Source organism: Triturus cristatus, chromosome 5_2 (assembly GCF_964204655.1).
Source record: "Triturus cristatus chromosome 5_2, aTriCri1.1, whole genome shotgun sequence".
In the NCBI taxonomy this organism is placed as follows: domain Eukaryota; kingdom Metazoa; phylum Chordata; class Amphibia; order Caudata; family Salamandridae; genus Triturus; species Triturus cristatus.
In genome coordinates this window covers 1,005,023,299-1,005,043,444 of record NC_140588.1, presented here as the reverse complement: position 1 = coordinate 1,005,043,444, position 20,146 = coordinate 1,005,023,299, and the positions used below count along the sequence as shown (strand labels likewise).

At 50.0% G+C, this 20,146-nt stretch overlaps 1 protein-coding gene across 2 annotated transcripts in view; it reads left to right on the top strand.

Annotated features, from left to right (window-relative positions):
• The window catches only part of MTMR8 (myotubularin related protein 8), a 483,391-nt gene that overhangs the window by 234,983 nt on the left and 228,262 nt on the right, over window positions 1-20,146 (top strand). For both annotated transcript variants that reach the window (XM_085608281.1, XM_085608282.1), the window contains one exon: window positions 5,387-5,521. In XM_085608281.1, the coding sequence (XP_085464407.1) occupies window positions 5,387-5,521 (135 nt within the window). The remainder of the gene's footprint in view (window positions 1-5,386; window positions 5,522-20,146) is intronic.

Here is a 20,146-nt window from a genome sequence, read left to right as displayed (position 1 = left end):
GCAAGGGGTATTGCTGCAAAAATCTTTCCGGATCCAGTCTGACGCCTGGGGATATTCTAAGGCGAGGAATCTAACTAACTAATGTTTCTTACAGATACATCGTTACCGAAGGTAAGTAACTTGTTCTTTTGGGCTGTAACATTGAAATCTCGGTATCCACTCTGATTCTGCATGCTTTCTCCTGGACCTTCAAACAGAGACTTCATCTGCTTTAGTAGCCAAAATCTCTATGTGACAAAGTCTTGGAATTCAGATGGGCGGTAACTCCTGTTATGAGGCCCAAGCCAGAACTGATGTCTGTGCTATCCCTTTCACTAACGCTGAATCTGAACCTATCAGTGCTCCTTAATCTGACTGTATCTCAAATTCGTACTCTAGACCCTAACCCTGCCATTGTCAATGTACAGTTTAACATGGCGCGGTATGTAGAAGGTGTGTTCTCTGTCCATTTAGTGGTTTATATGCATCTACATCAATACAGTATACTGCACGTGGCTTTATGTTCTGTTACCAGTTGTATTAATAATGGCGATTAGTGATGAAACGTTATGTGTATTTCCTCTCTGCAGGTTGTTATTCGTGTCGTTTTTCTTTGTGTCTTTGATGGATGACTCTGAAACAAATAAATGACTTACTGTATTGAAGCTGTTTCACATCTTTCGCTGCATGGTAGACAGGCAAATGTGAAATACAGACAACTGATGAATTCACCTGTATTAACCGAAGATGCATGTGTTTGTTACATGTGCCAGTGCCTGATGAATGTGTTCACCTGCAGATAAGGATACATGGGCTCACTCTGTGTGCCGGGGCCCCATGAATGTATTTACTTGCAGTCATAGGATGCATGGGTTCACTCTATGCGCTAGGGCTCAATTAATGGAGTCACCTGCTAGGTCTGATGATTGTATTCCACTGGAGGCACTGGGCCCGGTGACTCTATTCACCTGTATGAACTGAAGATGCATGTGTTCGCTGCATGTGCCAGAACCAGAGGCTCCGTCTATGCGCCGAGGCCTCATGAATGCATGGGGTCACTCTATGCGCCAGGGTCTGAATAATGGATTCACTTGCAGACACAGGATGCATGGGTCCACTCTATGCGCCGTTGCCCCATGAATGTAGTCACTTACAGGCACAGGATGCATGAGTCCATTCTATGTGCCGTTGCCCCATGATGAATGTATTTACTTGCAGGCACAGGATTCATGGGTTCACTCTATGCGCCAGGGCCCCATGAATGTATTCACTTGCAGGCACAGGATGCATGGGTTCACTCTATGCGCCAGGGCCCCATGAATGTATTCACTTGCAAGCACAGGATGCATGGGTTCACTATATGCGCCAGGGCCTGAATAATGGATTCACTCGCAGACACAGGATGCATGGGTCCACTCTATGCGCCGTTGCCCTATGAATGTATTCACTTGCAGGCACAGGATGCATGGGTTCACTCTATGCGCCGTTGCCCTATGAATGTATTCACTTGCAGGCACAGGATGCATGGGTTCACTCTATGCGCCGTTGCCCCATGAATGTATTCACTTGCAGGCACAGTTTGCATGGGTTCATTCTATGCGCCAGGACCTGAATAATGGATTCACTTACAGGCACAGGATGCATGGGTCCACTCTGCGCCGCTGCCCCATGAACGTATTCATTTGCGGGCACAGGATGCATGGGTTCACTCTATGCGCCAGGGCCCCATGAATGTATTCACTTGCAGGCACAGGATGCATGGGTTCACTCTATGCGCCAGGGCCCCATGAATGTATTCACTTGCAGGCACAGGATGCATGGGTTCACTCTATGCGCCAGGGCCCCATGAATGTATTCACTTGCAGGCACAGGATGCATGGGTTCACTCTATGCGCCAGGGCCCAATGAATGTATTCACTTGCAAGCATAGGATGCATGGGTTCACTATATGCGCCAGGGCCTGAATAATGGATTCACTCGCAGACACAGGATGCATGGGTCCACTCTATGCGCCGTTGCCCTATGCATGTATTCACTTGCAGGCACAGGATGCATGGGTTCACTCTATGCGCCGTTGCCCCATGAATATATTCACTTGCAGGCACAGGATGCATGGGTCCACTCTATGCGCCGTTGCCCCATGAATGTATTCACTTGCAGGCACAGGATACATGGGTCCACTCTATGCGCCGTTGCCCCATGAATGTATTCACTTGCAGGCACAGGATACATGGGTCCACTCTATGCGCCGTTGCCCCATGAATGTATTCACTTGCAGGCACAGGATACATGGGTCCACTCTATGCGCCGTTGCCCCATGAATATATTCACTCGCAGGCACAGGATGCATGGGTCCACTCTATGCGCCGTTGCCCCATAAATGTATTCACTTGCAGGCACAGAATGCATGGGTCCACTCTATGCGCCGTTGCCCCATGAATATATTCACTTGCAGGCACAGGATGCATGGGTTCACTCTATGCGCCAGGGCCCCATGAATGTAGTCACTTACAGACACAGGATACATAGGTTCACTCTATGCGTCAGGGCCCCATGAATATATTCACTTGCAGGCACAGGATGCATGGGTCCACTCTATGCGCCGTTGCCCCATGAATGTATTCACTTGCAGGCACAGGATACATGGGTCCACTCTATGCGCCGTTGCCCCATGAATATATTCACTTGCAGGCACAGGATGCATGGGTACACTCTATGCGCCAGGGCCTGAATAATGGATTCACTTACAGGCACAGGATGCATGGGTCCACTCTGTGCCGCTGCCCCATGAACGTATTCATTTGCGGGCACAGGATGCATGGGTCCACTCTATGCGCCGTTGTCCGATGAATGTATTCACTTGCAGGCACAGGATGCATGGGTCCACTCTATGCGCCGTTGCCCCATGAATGTATTCACTTGCAGGCACAGGATGCATGGGTTCACTCTATGCGCCAGGGCCCCATGAATGTATTCACTTGCAGGCACAGGATGCATGGGTTCACTCTATGCGCCAGGGCCCCATGAATGTATTCACTTGCAGGCACAGGATGCATGGGTTCACTCTATGCGCCAGGGCCCCATGAATGTATTCACTTGCAGGCACAGGATGCATGGGTTCACTCTATGCGCCAGGGCCCCATGAATGTATTCACTTGCAAGCATAGGATGCATGGGTTCACTATATGTGCCAGGGCCTGAATAATGGATTCACTCGCAGACACAGGATGCATGGGTCCACTCTATGCGCCGTTGCCCTATGCATGTATTCACTTGCAGGCACAGGATGCATGGGTTCACTCTATGCGCCGTTGCCCCATGAATGTATTCACTTGCAGGCACAGTTTGCATGGGTTCATTCTATGCACCAGGGCCTGAATAATGGATTCACTTACAGGCACAGGATGCATGGGTCCACTCTGAGCCGCTGCCCCATGAACGTATTCATTTGCGGGCACAGGATGCATGGGTTCACTCTATGCGCCAGGGCCTGAATAATGGATGCACTTGCAGACACTGGATGCATGGGTTCACTCTATGCGCCGTTGCCCCATGAATATATTCACTTGCAGGCACAGAATGCATGGGTCCACTCTATGCGCCGTTGCCCCATGAATATATTCACTTGCAGGCACAGGATGCATGGGTTCACTCTGTGCGCCAGGGCCCCATGAATGTAGTCACTTACAGACACAGGATACATAGGTTCACTCTATGCATCAGGGCCCCATGAATATATTCACTTGCAGGCACAGGATGCATGGGTCCACTCTATGCGCCGTTGCCCCATGAATGTATTCACTTGCAGGCACTGGATACATGGGTCCACTCTATGCGCCGTTGCCCCATGAATATATTCACTTGCAGGCACAGGATGCATGGGTTCATTCTATGCGCCAGGGCCCCATGAATGTAGTCACTTACAGACACAGGATACATAGGTTCACTCTATGCGTCAGGGCCCCATGAATGTATTCACTTACAGGCACAGGATGCATGGGTTCACTCTATGCGCCGTTGCCTCATGAATGTAGTCACTTACAGGCACAGGATGCATGGGTCCACTCTATGCGCCGTTGCCCCATGAATGTATTCACTTGCAGGCACAGGATGCATGGGTTCACTCTATGCGCCAGGGCCCCATGAATGTAGTCACTTACAGGCACAGGATGCATGGGTCCACTCTATACACAAGGGCTCCATGAATGTAGTCACTTACAGGCACAGGCTGCATGGGTTCACTCTATGCGCCAGGGCCCCATGAATGTATTCACTTGCAGGCACAGGATGCATGGATTCACTCTATGCGCCCTTGCCCCATGAATGTATTCACTTGCAGACAAAGGATGCATGGGTCCACTCTATGCGCCGTTGCCCCATGAATGTATTCACTTGCAGGCAAAGGATGCATGGGTTCACTCTATGCGCCAGGGCCCCATGAATGTATTCACTTGCAGGCACAGGATGCATGGGTTCACTCTATGCGCCGTTGCCCCATGAATGTATTCACTTGCAGACAAAGGATGCATGGGTTCACTCTATGCGCCAGGGCCCCATGAATGTAGTCACTTACAGGCACAGGATGCATGGGTCCACTCTATGCGCCAGGGCTCGATTAATAGATTCACCTACTGGGTCTGATGATTGTGCTCCACTGGGGCACTGGGTCCCGATGACTCTATTCACCTGTATGAACCGAAGAGGCATTTGTTTGCTGCGTGCGCCAGGACCTGATGAATGTATTCACCTGCTGGAACTGATGATGGTATTCAGTTGGGGCACTGGGCCCGATTACTGTATTTTCCTGCATGCAGAACGATCAAAGGAATGTATTCAGATTCATTTTGAAGGAGCAGGACTGAGTTTGTGGCTATGTGTGATCTAAATAGTGGATTGAATGGAAAACAAAATAATTTGATTTTTCTGCCATCTGTGTTGAGAGAAGGTCTTATGGCTGGGGGCGCATTTGTAGGTCGTGGCTTTGGAATATCTGATATGGGCAAAAAAGCAGCCAGTGTGCTGGTGTTGAACTTGGCGTGTGTGAGGGAGATGGTGTGTGTTGTGTTGCGCAGAATCCGAAAAGTGTATGGAGCATCTATAAATTGGGTTTTGTCTGTTGATGCGGTCTGGATAGTGAATGGGGAGGACCGTACGTGTTGCTTCTTTGCCATAAATGTATGTAAGAGTGGTGAAGCTGCTGCTGTTGTAAATAGGTTTGCACTTTGTGAATTTGAAGGCGCTTAAAGGTTGTGATTTTAAGTGGGTGTATTCTACAAGTGTTATCATCTCTTGTTGTGGGAAAATTGAAGATGCAAGGTGCCCGTTAACCAAAATAAAGTTGCTGAAGAGGAAGAGAACGGCTTTCCTGTGTGACCCATCTTTTGACACAACTCCTTTTCTCTTGCAGGCTGCAATATGTCGGTGTAGCCAGCCACTTGCTGGGTTCAGCACTCGTTGTGTGGAGGATGAACAGATGCTGCAAGCCATCAGCAGTGCCAACCCAGGGAGTCCTTTCATGTATGTTGTAGACACAAGGCCAAAGGTAAATGCGCTGCTCACAGATATGACTTGCACTAATTTACATTATAGTACCAGGGCTTTGAGGGATAGGGGACACCTTGCAATAAAATATGCAAACATTGTAAGGGTGGAGAGCGAAAAGGGAAGGCTGTGGGCAGCAGATGCGATGTGTATTTGTCTTTTTTTCCTATGTGGAGGATGGCAGCAGGACCTCATGTATTTACCTTTATGAAAAATGAAATATCAACCTTTGGGTGTACTAGTGAGGGTGGCTACTGGGAGGTGGGAAAGCAAAGGTGGCAGGGCTCGGGTAGGATTTGCCAAAAGCTAAAGCTGGTAGGGCAGCATGGTAGGTACTCTTTTTTTATTATTATTTGTTCAATTTTTTTAATACACAAACTGTAAAGACGGAGGAAGGGCTGGTCCTAAAGAGGATCAGAGGGTATCAGGACTCCTGGTATTTATTTTTAAAGTCTAGGTGGCTGAGAGAGTAGGCGTAAGCGTAGCGTCGGGACACTCTAGCCGTGCACTTTAGAAGTCCCATTTCGTTCATTCATTAGTGATGAATGGCATGCATGTTTATTCACAGTGCACTTTATTAGTGATGAATGGCATGCGTGTTTATTTGAGGTGCACTCTTTTGCTGATGAATGGCATGCATATTTGTTTACAGCACACTTTTTTACTGATGAATGGCATGTATATTTACTTATGAAGCACTTTTAGTGACGAATTGCATACATGTTTATTTGTGGTGCATTCTTTTAATCAAGATGGCGTCCATGTTTATTTTCGGTGCACTTCGTTATAAATGAATGGCGTAAGTGTTAATTTTGGCGTACTTTTGTTTTATTGAGATATGGCACGCTTGTTTATTTGCAGTGCTCTATATTCTTCTAGTGGTGAATGGCATGCATGTTTATTCACATTGCAGTCTTTTCATGGTGATTGCCATGCATGTTTATTCACATTGCAGTCTTCATGGTGAATGGCATGCATGTTTATTTGTGGCGCACTCGTTCAGTGGTGAATGGCATGCATGCTTATTTGCATGCACTCTTTCCACGGTGAATGGCATGCATGTCTATTCATGGGGCACTCCTCCTTTAGTGGTGAATGATATTCATGTTTATTTGTGCTGCACTCTTTTCTTTTACTGGTAAATGATATTCATGTTTATTCGCGGTGCACTCTTTTAGTGGTGAACGGACCTCAGTTCAGCCTTTGACTGTGTCAACAAAGATAAACTTTGGGCTGAGGTGAATTCCATGGGTGTGGATCAGGCACTTCTTTCCTTTATTAGAGACCTACATAGTGTTCTGACAGGGGTGGTCAGACTTGGACTTAATGGTGAATACACCAAGTCCTTTGAACTCAAAAAAGGCATCCGCTAAGGCCCCTTTTTTATTATGCATAGAAATAGGCTAGAGGAGGTGCTTTCAGATATCAGCCCAGAAGTTCCCGGAGTTGATGGAAGAGCGATCCAAGTACTCCTATATGCCGATGATGCAGATTTAATTTCCCGCACAGCCAGGAGCTTCAAACAACCTTTAGACATGTACTGATTTTGTGAATAGTTTGGACTTATCTACCAATTTTAAGAAATCACATTTTATGGTGATAGGCTCCAAGAACACAAAATCCTGCAGTCTTTCAGCACAGGGTCAGATCATAACTAGAGAGGAAAATGTGTCTTATCTGGGACTGCTACTTAACTTGGGTCTATTTGGGGAACTTTGATCACGAAAAGTGGGGGGATTTTACAAAGGGCCATTGCTGGGCTACATGGCTTTGCCAGACGCATTGGGTAAAAACCCCCTAAACTTTTATTATATATATATATATATATATATATGTCCCGATGGCCACCTTCAGCTGTGAAATTTGGGGGTACCCAATTACTTATCATGTCCAGGTGATTCAAAAGAAGTTTTTGAGAAACCTATTGGCCGTGGGACAGGGAACTTCTGCCGAAATGATCCACGAAGAACTGGGCATGTCTTTTATTACCGATGCTCCGTATGGTATAAGGAGGAATTACATTTTAACAGGCTCATTCTTCAGGATTGTTTGTTTTTAGATAACGTAACTCATATCCAGTGGCTGCAATATATTAAGAAATCTTATCCTGATCTAGGGTGATCAGGTTTATTTACCAATCCCAGGGACATTTTGATAATGATCTTCCCTGGATTAAGCAGGGCTTCTCCCAGAGGGTGGTAGCTGATCGGGAGAACTCTGCTTTAACAAAGCAGTCTTTGTGCAAGTATATCTGAAAGAAACAATTAGTTATAGATTCCTTATCTTAGAATATCCCCCAGGGGTCAAACTGGATCCAGAAGGTTTTTCGTCAGCAGTACCCCTGCGTGTCGGTAGGTGGCGTCTGTCGACTCCGCATCCGTCATCGATGTCATAGTCGCTGGGATGACGTTGTGGAAGTTACTTAGACGCCGCCCTCGTGCGCTGATGTCCGTTCTTTCTTTTTCTGCACCTGCAAGCGCAGATCCGAAGAGAGTGGTACCCCCAGTCACTTTTTGACTGAGTTTTTGCGACTTTTGTTGACTTTTTTTTCGAGTCGATCATCGACTCCTGGTGCACGAGGGATTCCCGGTTTCAAGGTCTGCGGTTCCTGTACCCGACTGATGTCGGTAACGGAACCGCACTGCGTGTGCCTTTACTGCCTGGAGCACCACTACGACCCTAAGTCGTGCTCCGACTACCGAACCATGGCCCGAAGTCTTTGCGGGAGCGGTCCCGAAAGCTCCTCGAAGCCCTGGGCTCCACGTCGCTCAAGGTCCCGATCGCGAGGGAGGTCGCGGGACCGATCGCGGCGCCATCACCATTACTCATCGTCTAAGTCTTCACACTCTGGGTCCGTAAGTCACAGCACAAAAAGAAGTCGAAGAAGCACCGTTGCTCTTTGACTTCCCCTCGTCCGTCGGTCGACGCGACACAGAGTGCGGGTGGTGCCCCTCCTGCGGCTCCGCATGCGAAGCCTTTAGGGTCGGCTCCGGCCTTCCCGGGACCGGGAGCGACCCCTGCCCAGCTTCGTAAGTTTTACGAAGCGATGCATGCCATCTTTGGGCAGCCCGACTCCGCCGGGGCACCTTCGGACCCGCGGACTTGTCTGGGGGCCCTAGGACTTCGACGCCGGTGGATCTGGCCTCGGCACTGCAGGGCTCCCTTGGATCCTGGCCTGGATCCGGATCGCCGTCGGTCGACCTCGTTACACCTCCACCGGCGCCGATTCCACTGGCACCATGTCTGCAGCTGACGCTGGCTGGACCCCCAGCCGGTGTCGACCCCGGCTTCCACCCCGATGTGGACACGGCTCGGATTGGTGTCAATGGGTTCTTTTGTCCCTGTGTTCCACCCTGGCCATTTTCAGCCAGATTGGTAGCCAGAGGAGGGTGAGGAAGACTGGGAGGGGTCTGGTGACCCTTTGACAGACCAGCTGGAGTGCGAGACGGACTGGAGAGAGGAACTGGGGGATGCCAGTGGTCTGGATACCTCCCCAGACCTATGCTTGTTGTCTCCTCCTACCGTGGCTACGGAGGAGGGAGCGTCATACGCCGTGGTGTTGCGTAGGGCGGCTGAGGCTCTTCTCCTTGAGCTTCCTACGGTGGCAGTCAGGACTAACCTCCTGACAGAGGTGCTTCAGCCGGCAGCGAGCTCTTCGAAGCCCCTGCTGTTGTTCAGTGAAGCCCTAATGGACATCCTTTTGGGCACCTGGTCCAGACCCAACACAGGGGCTCCTGTAGATAGGATGGTTGCCGGACGCCACTGCCCGGCCCTGGGCGAACCCACTTTCCTCTCCCAACACCCTACCCCTGAGAGCTTGGTGGTCCAAGCCTCTACGTCCAAAGGTGCCTTCCCTACAGCTCCACCTGATAGGGAATCCAAGAAGCTGGACCAACTTGGGAAGATGATGTTTTCTTCCTCCAGTTTGGGACTGCGGTCAGTAAACACCGCATGTCTGTTGCGCCGTTATTCCCACTCTGTGTGGGTTACGGTGGCGCAAGTGCTGCCTTGGTGCCCGGAGGAGGCCTGGGCCATGCCCTCCCGTGCAGTTGCCAAGGGAAGAGACGCAGCGAAGTTTACCATCCGCTGTGGGCTGGATTCCGCCAACGCACTTGGCAGGATGATTGCTACGTCAGTAGCCCATCGCCGCTACGCCTGGTTGCGTTCGACTGGTTTTTCCGGGGATGTCCAATCCACTCTTATGGACATGCCCTTTGATGGCCGTCGCCTTTTCGGCAACAAGGCAGACAACGCGCCAGAGTGCTCTAAGGACTCTCGGGCGACGGCCAGGTCTTTGGGCCTCTTCACCACCTGCCCTGCGCAGTCTGCCTTTCGCCCCTTTCGTGGCTACGGAAGGGGTGCCCCACTACGTCCCGCCCATGGCCACAGGCCAGCTCAGGGTGTTCAGCCCCAGCACGGCCGGGGTCGTGGGAACCACCGGCATGGTTGTGGAGGCCAGCAAGTGGGCCAGTCCTCCACAGCCCCCTTTGCGTCAGCCTCCAAACCCTCCTAGTGCGACTTTCCAGGGCCACCAAATGCCAGTGGGCAGCAGAATCCTCCATCACCTCCCCCACTGGCGCACCGTCACGTCAGACAGGTGGGTTCTGCAGACAGTCTGAAGGGGATACTCCCTCCTCTTTGAGACTACCCCTCCCTCCATGCCACCTCAGTACCATCGCATGTCAGAGCATCACCTGGCCCTTCTCCAACAGGAAGTTTCTGCCCTCTTGGCCAAGGGGGCTATCGAGCGCGTTCCTGCCCCGGAAGTAGGTTGTGGTTGCTATTCCCACTACTTTCTGCTGCTCAAGAAGGACAAAGGCCTGCGTCCTATCTTGGATCTCAGGAACGTCAACCGCTTCCTCCGGAAGGAGAAATTCAAAATGTTGACGCTCGCTCAGGTCTTGTCTGCCCTCGACCCTGGAGACTGGTTGGTAGCGTTGGACTTGCAGGACGCTTATTTTCACATCCCCGTCCTGCCGGCCCACCGGCATTACCTGCGGTTCATGGTAGGCCACAAGCACTTTCAGTTTACCGTGCTCCTCTCTGGCCTTACCAGCGCCCCTCGGGTGTTCACGAAAGTGATGGCGGTGGTCGCAGCTCATCTGTGCAGATCAGGGGTTCCAGTCTTCCCCCTATCTCGTGGACTGGTTGTTGAAAGCTGGCTCGCCCGAGGCAGTCGTCTCCCACCTCCAGACTACGGCTGACCTCCTGCATTTGCTGGGGTTCTCCACCAACGTGCCGAAGTTGCACCTGATTGCCTCTCAGAAGCTCCTTTTCATCGGAGCGGTTCTGGACACGACGCAGTTTCGGATTTATCCTCCCGAACAGCGAGTCTTGGATATTCGGGCTATGATCCCCATCTTTCAGCCTCTATCCCGGGTTTCGGTCAGGATGACCCTGAAGCTGCTGGGCCTCATGGCCTCATGCATCCTGCTGGTCAATCATTCCAGGTGGCATATGCGGGCTCTGCAGTGGGACCTGAAGTTCTAGTGGGCACAGCCTCAGGGGAATCTGTCTGATTGCGTCCAGATCTTGGAGGGCACTTCACTACAATTGCAGTGGGTGGCTCACGAACCAGGTTTGGGTCAACGGCAGATCCCTCACCCTTCCCCAACCAGATCACACATTGGTGACCAACGCATCACTTTTGGGATGGGGCGGCCCCATGGGAGAGGCGGAGATCAGAGGCCTCTGGTCTCCGGCGGAGTCCAAGCTCCACATCAACCTTCTGGAGCTTCGGGCTTGCACTAAAGGCACTCCTTCCCTCTGTCCGGGGAAGAGTAGTGCAGGTGTTCACGGACAACACCAACACCATGTGGTACTGCAACAAACAGGGCGGGTGGGGTCATGGACCCTATGTCAGGAGGCCCTGCGCCTCTGGACATGGCTGGAACATCAGGGCATATCCCTGGTGGTTCAACACCTGGCAGGTTCACTGAACGCCAGGGCGGACAAATTCAGCTGCAGGTGCATGATGGATCACAAATGGCGTCTTCACTCGGAGGTGGTGCAAGGTCTCTTTCTGCAGTGGGGAGAGCTTTGGTTAGATCTATTTGCCACCGAAGAGAGCACACAATGTCAGCAGTTCTGCGCGTTAGAATTTTCAAGGCAACGCTTTTCATTGTGAGTGGAGTTGCGGTATCTATACGCCTTTCCGCCTATACCACTTCTGCCCAGAGTGCTAAAGAAGATCAAATGCGATCGGGCCCAAGTCATTCTTTTGGCTCCGTATTGGGCACGATGAGTCTGGTATCCTAAGCTGCTCAACATGGCCATTGATTCTCTGATCCGACTGCCTCTTCGGGAGGATCTTCTGTCGCAGCAGCAGGGGACGGTCCACCCGAACCTGTCCAGCCTCCACCTCCTTGCGTGGAGATTAACGGCGGCAGTTGACGTTATTTGACTTGCCTCCTGAAGTCTGTGATGTAATCTTGGCAGCCAGGCGTCCCTCGACTAAGACAGTATACGCCTGCAGATGGAATAAGTTTGTGGCATGCTGCACAGCAAAGGCTGTGGATCCCCTTTCTGCCCCTCTTTCTGAGGTTCTCTTGTTGCTCCTTTCTTTGGCCCAGCAGGGCTCTGCTCTGGGCACTCTTAAGGGCTACCTCTCGGCCATTTCAGCCTTTCTCCGGCTTACTGATCAGCCTTCTCTTTTCAAGTTCCCTGTTGTAAATAGATTTATTAAGGGCATTACTCGTCTGTTTCCTCCTGTTCCCTTCGTAATGCCTCAGTGGTACTTGAACTTGGTGTTTACCTATCTTATGTGCGCTCCCTTTGAGGCACTACATAACTGTCCTCTCACTCTTAACTCTCCAAACTGCTTTTCTGGTGACCATAACCTCTGCGCGCAGGGTGAGTGAGCTACAAGCTCTGTCTTCCAAGCCTCCCTTTCTGGCTGTTCATCCAGACAAGGTCGTGCTCAGAACTCGACCTTCCTTTCTTCCTGGTCACTTCTTTTCATATTGGCCAAACCATCACTTTGCCCACCTTTTTTCTGAATCCTTCAAAAGAGGAAGAGAGGCTCCACCATCTGGATCCAAAACGTGCGCTCTCCTTCTATTTGGATCGCACCAAACCATTCCGGGTGGACGACCAGCTCTTCGATGGTTACGTGGGTGCTAGGAAAGATCGGGCCGTGCACAAACAGACCATCTCCAGGTGAGTTGTTCTGTGCATCAAAACCTGGTACTCTTTGGCTAAGAAGGAGCCTCCAGTGGGGTTACGTGCCCATTCTACCAGGGCGACGGCAGCTACTACTGCTTTGGGACGGGGAGTCCCCCTACATGACATCTGTCAGGCAGCTACGTGGTCATCACTTCACACGTTAACGAGACACTACTGCCTGGACAGCCACGTCCGGAGAGACGGCTTCTTTGGCCGTTCTGTTCTCCAGGACTTTCTGGTGTGATCTTGTGTTTTGATTGTGCCTATAAGTTAATACAGAATCTTCCACACAGTAGCCCAACACCCTGCGCAGTCAAAACACTTTAACACAGCACCTTTAGAAAAGGGTTTTATTTTACAAAATGTAAGGACTCTCTCTCTCTTAGAATAAGGCTTAAGGTTTATTTTACACAATGCTCTGTAACAGAAAGGCTATCCCAGATGTCAAATACAGAAGGTTCAAATATACAAAAAGATATATATGTTTATATGCAAGCAATAATCTAAATTTATGAATAATACTTATTAATAAACAAGCAGCAAATAATATGAGATAAGTCTCAAGCAAATATACTGGACGTCCTGCAAGAGATCAGAAAGCTATATATACATCAAATGAGTACTTTGGAGGTGCACCTTGACTCACTCACACATCACAAAGAAAACACACTCACTCACGCTTCAAATGATCAAAGCCACTGGCCAAACATCACAATGGCAATAACCAAAAATCAATCATCACCTGGTGCAAAACACCGCATCTCAGACTGGGGAAGTAAACAGCCGTGATTGAGAGCCTCAGCAACCAGGGTCCACGCTCCGAGATAGACGCCTCCGTCCTCGCTCGTGTAGGAGAGTAGGGTCTGCTTTCTATGTTTACCCCCACTTTTTGCTTTTGCTTCACTGGTTTTCGACTTAGATGCGGCTGTGGGCCTGCTAATCAGACCCACAGCCCAGCTGTTCTCTCTCTAAAGTCACACTATGTACTTTAGGTACATAACCCAATTGGTAAGGATCACCTTTTTGGGCCCTGTACAGTGTACCTTAGGTACCCAGGGCATAGGTGTACCCTAGACCTACCAGGGGCTGCAGCATGTATTATGCCACCCCTGGCTGGCCTTCCATTATGACACAACTGGCTGATCACTCAGCTGGGGCAAGGTCGTGTAATCACCCCTTGCTTAGGTATAGTATTCCTATACCTACCTTATATATAGACACATGGGTAACCTATCAGTCACTCCTATGGCAGGCCTTAACAATCCTGAAGGCAGAGTGCTTGGTAACATGTGAGATGGTGCTCTAGCATGAGCTGAGCCTGTCTGCAGCTTTCGGAACCATGTCCTTATAGCTGTTCTATGATATCGCCTACCATATACTCTTAAAGTGCCTTATAATCCTCACGGGTATGGTAACTATGGTTTGGCTTTATCAAAACATGTTGTGTAAGGTGACTAACACTTTGGAATACTACCCCCACACCATTTCTGGCGATGAGGATAGTATTCCACCCTTCTAGAGGGAGAAGACATGTTGAAGACCTACTACCCGGTTAAAGTTAACCAGAGCCCCAGCATCACAAAATGGATGCTGCTGCCACAGACACAAGTCTGACCTCCTGCTGCTGGGAGTCCTTCCAGCGAGGGAGGCTTGGACAATAGGTTTCTTGCCTTGGGAGGTGCTAGCACCACCCTAGACAGGCCTTAGTGCATTGGGGCAGGGAGGGAGGGATGAATGAAACGAGACACTGCCTGGGGCACACAAGGTGTCCCATGCATAGTCCAGTTCAAACCGGTGCTGGGGCACTCCAGTCCCAGTCCTGGCGCGAAACTGGACAAAGGGAAGGGGGTGTAACCACCCCCCTCCCTGGTCCCACCCATAGGAGGGACCTAGCAGGTAACCCAGCCCCCCAGATTAGTATAAGAGTGGGAGCTAAGTCCCTAGGACTTTGGATTATCATGATAACTGAAACTTGAACAGAAACTCTGGACCTTCGACATTCGACTACGGAAGAAGACTGAAGAATCTCCCTTGTGGCCAAGGAGTGACCACCCTGTGCAAACAGGCACCATCAAGCGACCTGCCGTTTGCTTTGCTCAACGTTCTACGAGGAACCGACTGCAGAGCCCGACCGGCGCCTTGACTTCCAGACTTCTCCGACCCTAATCCACATCAAAGCTGAGATCCGTGGAGGCGACGAGAGACGTGGGACCGGCTACCTGGGAAAATTGGCGACTTGCTTCCAGCGCAGCTTCTGAGGCATCCTCGAAGTTGTGCTCTGGGGATTGAGAAGCCCCAAACCCGAGCACCATCTGCACCGAAGATCAGCCCTTCACACTCCACGAGTTCTGCGTGGGGCCCTTCTGCCTTTTTCTGCTCGACTCGTCTGTCCTGTTGCTTGCCCGTTGGCTAGTGACCTTTGTGACGACGAACCTTTAACTTTCCACTGCTGGTTTGGCTCCTCCAGACTGGCCCTTGCTTCCCTGCAAAAGAGAACCACCTCAGGCCTTCCTGGTCTGCAAAAGAAGCAAATCCTTCATTCTGCGAGGGTTGCGCTTGCCAAGGCTTGTTGTGTCCCAACTCGACATCGGTGCCGCCGACAGCAAGAGCCCTCGTGAGACAGCTCGACTCCTGGTTCTGGTCGTCCTCGACGCCTCCTGGTACCCGTGGCTGCTGCGACAAGCTTCACTTCTTCACCTGCATCTTCACGACATCGCCTGGTTCCTTCCTGGTTCCTTCCTGGTTCCTTCCCGGCACCTGGCTGGTGACCTAGACTCTGTCCCCTCTGCTTGCAGGTATCCTCCTTCTTGATTCCATCCTTGGAATCCACCGGACACTCTTCACTGACTGCCTGTCAGCATCTTTTCTTCAGGCATCCATAGGAGTCGAAGACGAAACCCGACGCAAGTTCACACCTATGCACCCGCAGCCCGTGGGCTAGGTAACTTGAGTACTCCGGTGCTCACAAGGGTATTGACTATCCTAGTGTCTAGTTTCCAAGTCTCTAACTCCTAGTTCCTTCCAAAGTGTCCTAAAACTCTTAAATTCTAAACATTACTATTTCTATCGACTTTAACGCATTACGCGTGAGTGTTTCCACTCTGCACCTGAATCCCGTTGGCCTCCCACTGCCTAACAACTGATAGGATAGTGTAGCCCCAGCGATTCCCTAGGCCTAGGCCTAACCTGTGTTCGTGACAGTGGTTCTTATACCACTTACTTAGTATATGGTTTGCGTGGCCCCTAGGGCCTAACTGTATTACTTACCTGTGTGACTTATGTATGCTTAAATAAGACTGTGTTGTACTTACCTCGAATCTCATAAAGAGTGCTGAGGGTATTTTGACTAGAATAAATACATTCTATTTTTATAATATATCTGTTGTGGTGTCCTTTCATTTGGTATTCAAGGGATTGCAAATGGTATATCAGCTGGCTTCACATGCCATACAGAGTTTAGCCTAAGACTGCTCTTGTCCATGCTACCACTGGGATAGCTGGTCTATAAGGTTGACTTTACAACCAATCACCATAAGGGTCGTTTGGACTGATACAAGGTGTACACTAGAACTAGTGACATCATATATCAGGCCAACTTCTCACATTGGTGAGCAGCGGTTGGGATCTGAGCTTGCTGTTGTAATACCATTGCAATCTTGAGATATCAAATTGAAAGATCACAAAGATATTTGTAAGGTACATATAACATAGCTTATAAATACTTAAGTTCTACTGAACTAAGTTGTTGTAGGTTGAAGGGCCTAGCACACCCTGACTACAACTACTAGAGAGGTTCTAGTAGATACAACTAGTGTAGGTAGGTGCACACACCACACCCTCACTAGATCATGTCTCTGAGAGGAGATCAAGTTGATTCTCTCTCAGGAGGGGGATATCCTAAAAAGATACCCTCTAGATATGATACCCTAACTTTTCAGGAGATGAGACAATTGTGTACCTCCAGAAAGTTAAAACAGGGTTCAAACCCTACCCTCATTCATCTAGTGGAGATCTTAGAAGAGTATGATGCTCAGAAAGCCTCCCAGGATGGTGCCTTAGGTACCAATGAGGTTCTGCCCTCTGCAGAAGATTCCCCTCACAATACTGATCAAGAAGAGTCAGCAGGGACTTCCGAAGATGAGGTAGACAGCCAGGTCCAAGTTAGGAGACTTAGCCAGGCTAACTTAAGCCTACATGGGAGTCTGACTGGGGTCCCCCCATTCAGACCCTCAAGTGGACTTAACCAGAGAAGCAGGAGAGGAAGATCCCCTTCAAGGGAATCTGTCCACTCCCATGTCTCTAATAGCTCCAATGCCTCTTCTCACAGGAGAATGACTTCTCCACAGAGAAAAGAGAATCAGGCCAGAATGAGGGAAGTCAATCTGAGGATTGAAAGGGAAGAACTTGCCCTTGCCAAAGAAAGACTTGCTCTGGCCAGAGAGCAACAGTTAAGTGGGCTAGGACCCACTGGTGGCAGCAATATCCCTAAGGGTAGAGACAGGGCCTATGATAATAGAAACCTGAGCAAGATTGTCCCTCCCTACAAGTGTGGGGATGACATCCACAAATGGATAACTGTTTTGGAGAGAGCTTGCAAAGTACAACAGCTACCCCAAAGTCAGTGGGCAGCTATCTTGTGGCTCTCCTTCTCTGAGAAAGGTAGAGACAAGCTCCTCACAGTTAGTGATGAGGATGCTGACAATTACACTGTCCTGAAGAGTGCTCTGATTGATGGGTTTGGCCTAACCACTGAACAATACAGGTTGTTGTTCAGGGATACCCAGAAGACACAGACTCAGGACTGGACTGACTTTGTAGATTGTGCCACTAAGGCTTTGGAAGGCTGGTTATTGGGTAGTAAGGTTAAGGACTGTACAGGATTGTATAATTTGATCATGAGAGAACAAATACTTAACAACTGTCAAAACCAGCTGCTGCATCAACACTTGATTGACTCTGACCTAACTTCTCCCCAGGAATTGGGAAAGAAGGCAGATAGGTGGGTCAGGACTAGAGTTAAGCAGAAAAACCAGAACCAGGGCGGTGATCAGAAAAAGGCAGACCAGAAGGGTAATGAGCAGAAATCAAAAGACCAGAAGTTTTTCACCAGGCCCCCAAAAGGCTCAGGGGGAGGGTGGTCCCAAAAAGGATAAAAAGAAAGATGGCCAAAAGAAACCTTGGTGTAACTATTGTAAGTCAAATTCCCATTGGTTTAGTGAGTGCACCAAAAAGGACAAGCCCCCAACCACCATTGCCCCTAAGGCAACTGTACCCCCTAGTCCAGCTGTAAGTGGTGGTTCCCAGCAAAAGGGTGTAATAGGGTTAACCCTGGGAACTGAAGTGGATTCTGGCCTAGTCAGAATACCCACTCAGGCTGTTCTGATCTGTGAGGGGAAATAGCTTTGTCCTCTACTGTGGGTCCCAGTAACCTGGGCAAGTACAGACAGACTCCTTTGATCAACAATAGAATGGCACAGGCCTACAGGGACACAGGTGCTAGTGTCACAATGGTGACACCTGCCTTTGTGGACCCTGGACAGATCATGCTAGGTGAGAATTACCTAGTGACCAACGCTAGCAATGCCACTACCTCCCATAGTGTGGCAATTGTTAACTTCTCCTGGGGAGGGGTAACTGGCCTCAAGAAAGTTGTGGTGAGTTCAGATCTTCCTGTAGAATGTCTGTTGGGAAATGACCTTGAAACTTCAGTGTGGGCTGAAGTGGAGTATAGGACCCATGCAGAAATGCTGGGAATAGATGCACATGTCCTTGCTGTGACCAGGTCACAGGCCAAAAAGTGCAACACTGAACAAGTGCTGGATCCTGGGACAATGGACCAGACACAACCCAAGAGAAAGAGCAGTAGGGTTAAGGCTGTGCCTTCCCCCCTGCCTCAGGTAGAGTCAGCCCTCACAGGAGGATGATTCTGAGAGCCCTGAAGGAACTGTCCTAGAAGAACTGGAACCTGACCAGGTTGAGTTTCTTGGGACAGGGGGACCTTCAAGGGCAGATCTGAGGCAGGCACAATTAGACTGTCCTTCTCTTGAACCCCTCAGACAGCAGGCTGCTGCTGAGGCTGCAGGGAATGCTCAAGGTACCCATAGAGTGTATTGGGATGAAGGGCTACTGTACTCAGAGGCTAGAGACCCCAAGCCTGGTGCGTCCAGGAGGTTGGTCATACCCTTGAGTTTCAGAGGCTTCCTTCTTACCTTGGCCCCTGATATTCCCCTTGCAGGACACTTAGGCCAGAATAAGACCTGGGACAGACTTGTCCCTCACTTTCACTGGCCTCACATGTCAGAAGATACCAAGGAGTTTTGTCGCTCCTGTGTCACCTGCCAAGCCAGTGGCAAATCAGGTGGCACCACAAAGGCCCCCCTCGTACTACTACCTGTGGTGGGGGTTCCCTTTGAGAGAGTGGGGATAGACATTGTAGGACCAATGGACCCCCAAACAGCATCTGGGCACAGATTCATACTGGTGATAGTGGACCATGCCACCAGGTATCCAGAAGCTATACCCCTAAGGACCACAACAGCTCCTGTTGTGGCAAGGGCCCTACTTGGAGTATTCTCCAGAGTGGGCTTTCCAAAGAAGGTTGTCTCTGACAGAGGTGCCAACTTCATGTCAGGATATTTGACTGCAATGTGGAAGGAGTGTGGTGTTAACTACAAATTCACTACACCCACAATGCAATGGGCTTGTGGAGAGATTCAACAAGACCCTAAAAGGGATGATAAAAGGTTTACCAGACAAGCTTAGGCGAAGATGGGACATCCTTTTACCCTGCCTTCTGTTTGCTTACAGAGAGGTCCCACAAAAGGGGGTTGGCTACAGCCCTTTTGAGCTTTTGTTTGGGCATCCTGTAAGGGGACCCCTGTGTTTAGTGAGGGAAGGATGGGAGAGACCTCTCAGACAACCCAAACTGGACATAGTGGATTATGTACTTGGCCTCCGCTCCAGGATGGCAGAGTATATGAAGAAGGCTTCTAAAAACCTTGAGGCAAGCCAAGAACTCCAAAAAGCTTGGCATGACCAAACGGCTGTGCTGACTGTGTACCAGCCCGGACAGAAAGTGTGGGTGTTGGAGCCAGTGGCCCCAGCAGCACTCCAGGACAAATGGTCTGGACCCCACACTATTGTTGAACAGAAGGGAGAAGTCACCTACTTGGTGGACCTTGGGACTCCCAGAAGCCCCCACAGGGTGCTTCATGTCAACAGCTTAAAGGCATATGTTGACAGGGCAGACATGGGCTTACTCATGGCTACAGATGAGGGGCAGGAGGAAGAGAGTGACCCTCTCCCAGACCTGCTGACTCAGAACCCTGATGATGGTTCAGTTGATGGTGTGGTCTTTTCTGACAGCCTCACTGACCATCAGCAACAGGACTGCAGACAAGTTCTACAGGCCTACAGACATATGTTCTCTCTGACCCCAAGTCAGACAAACTGGTGCACCCAT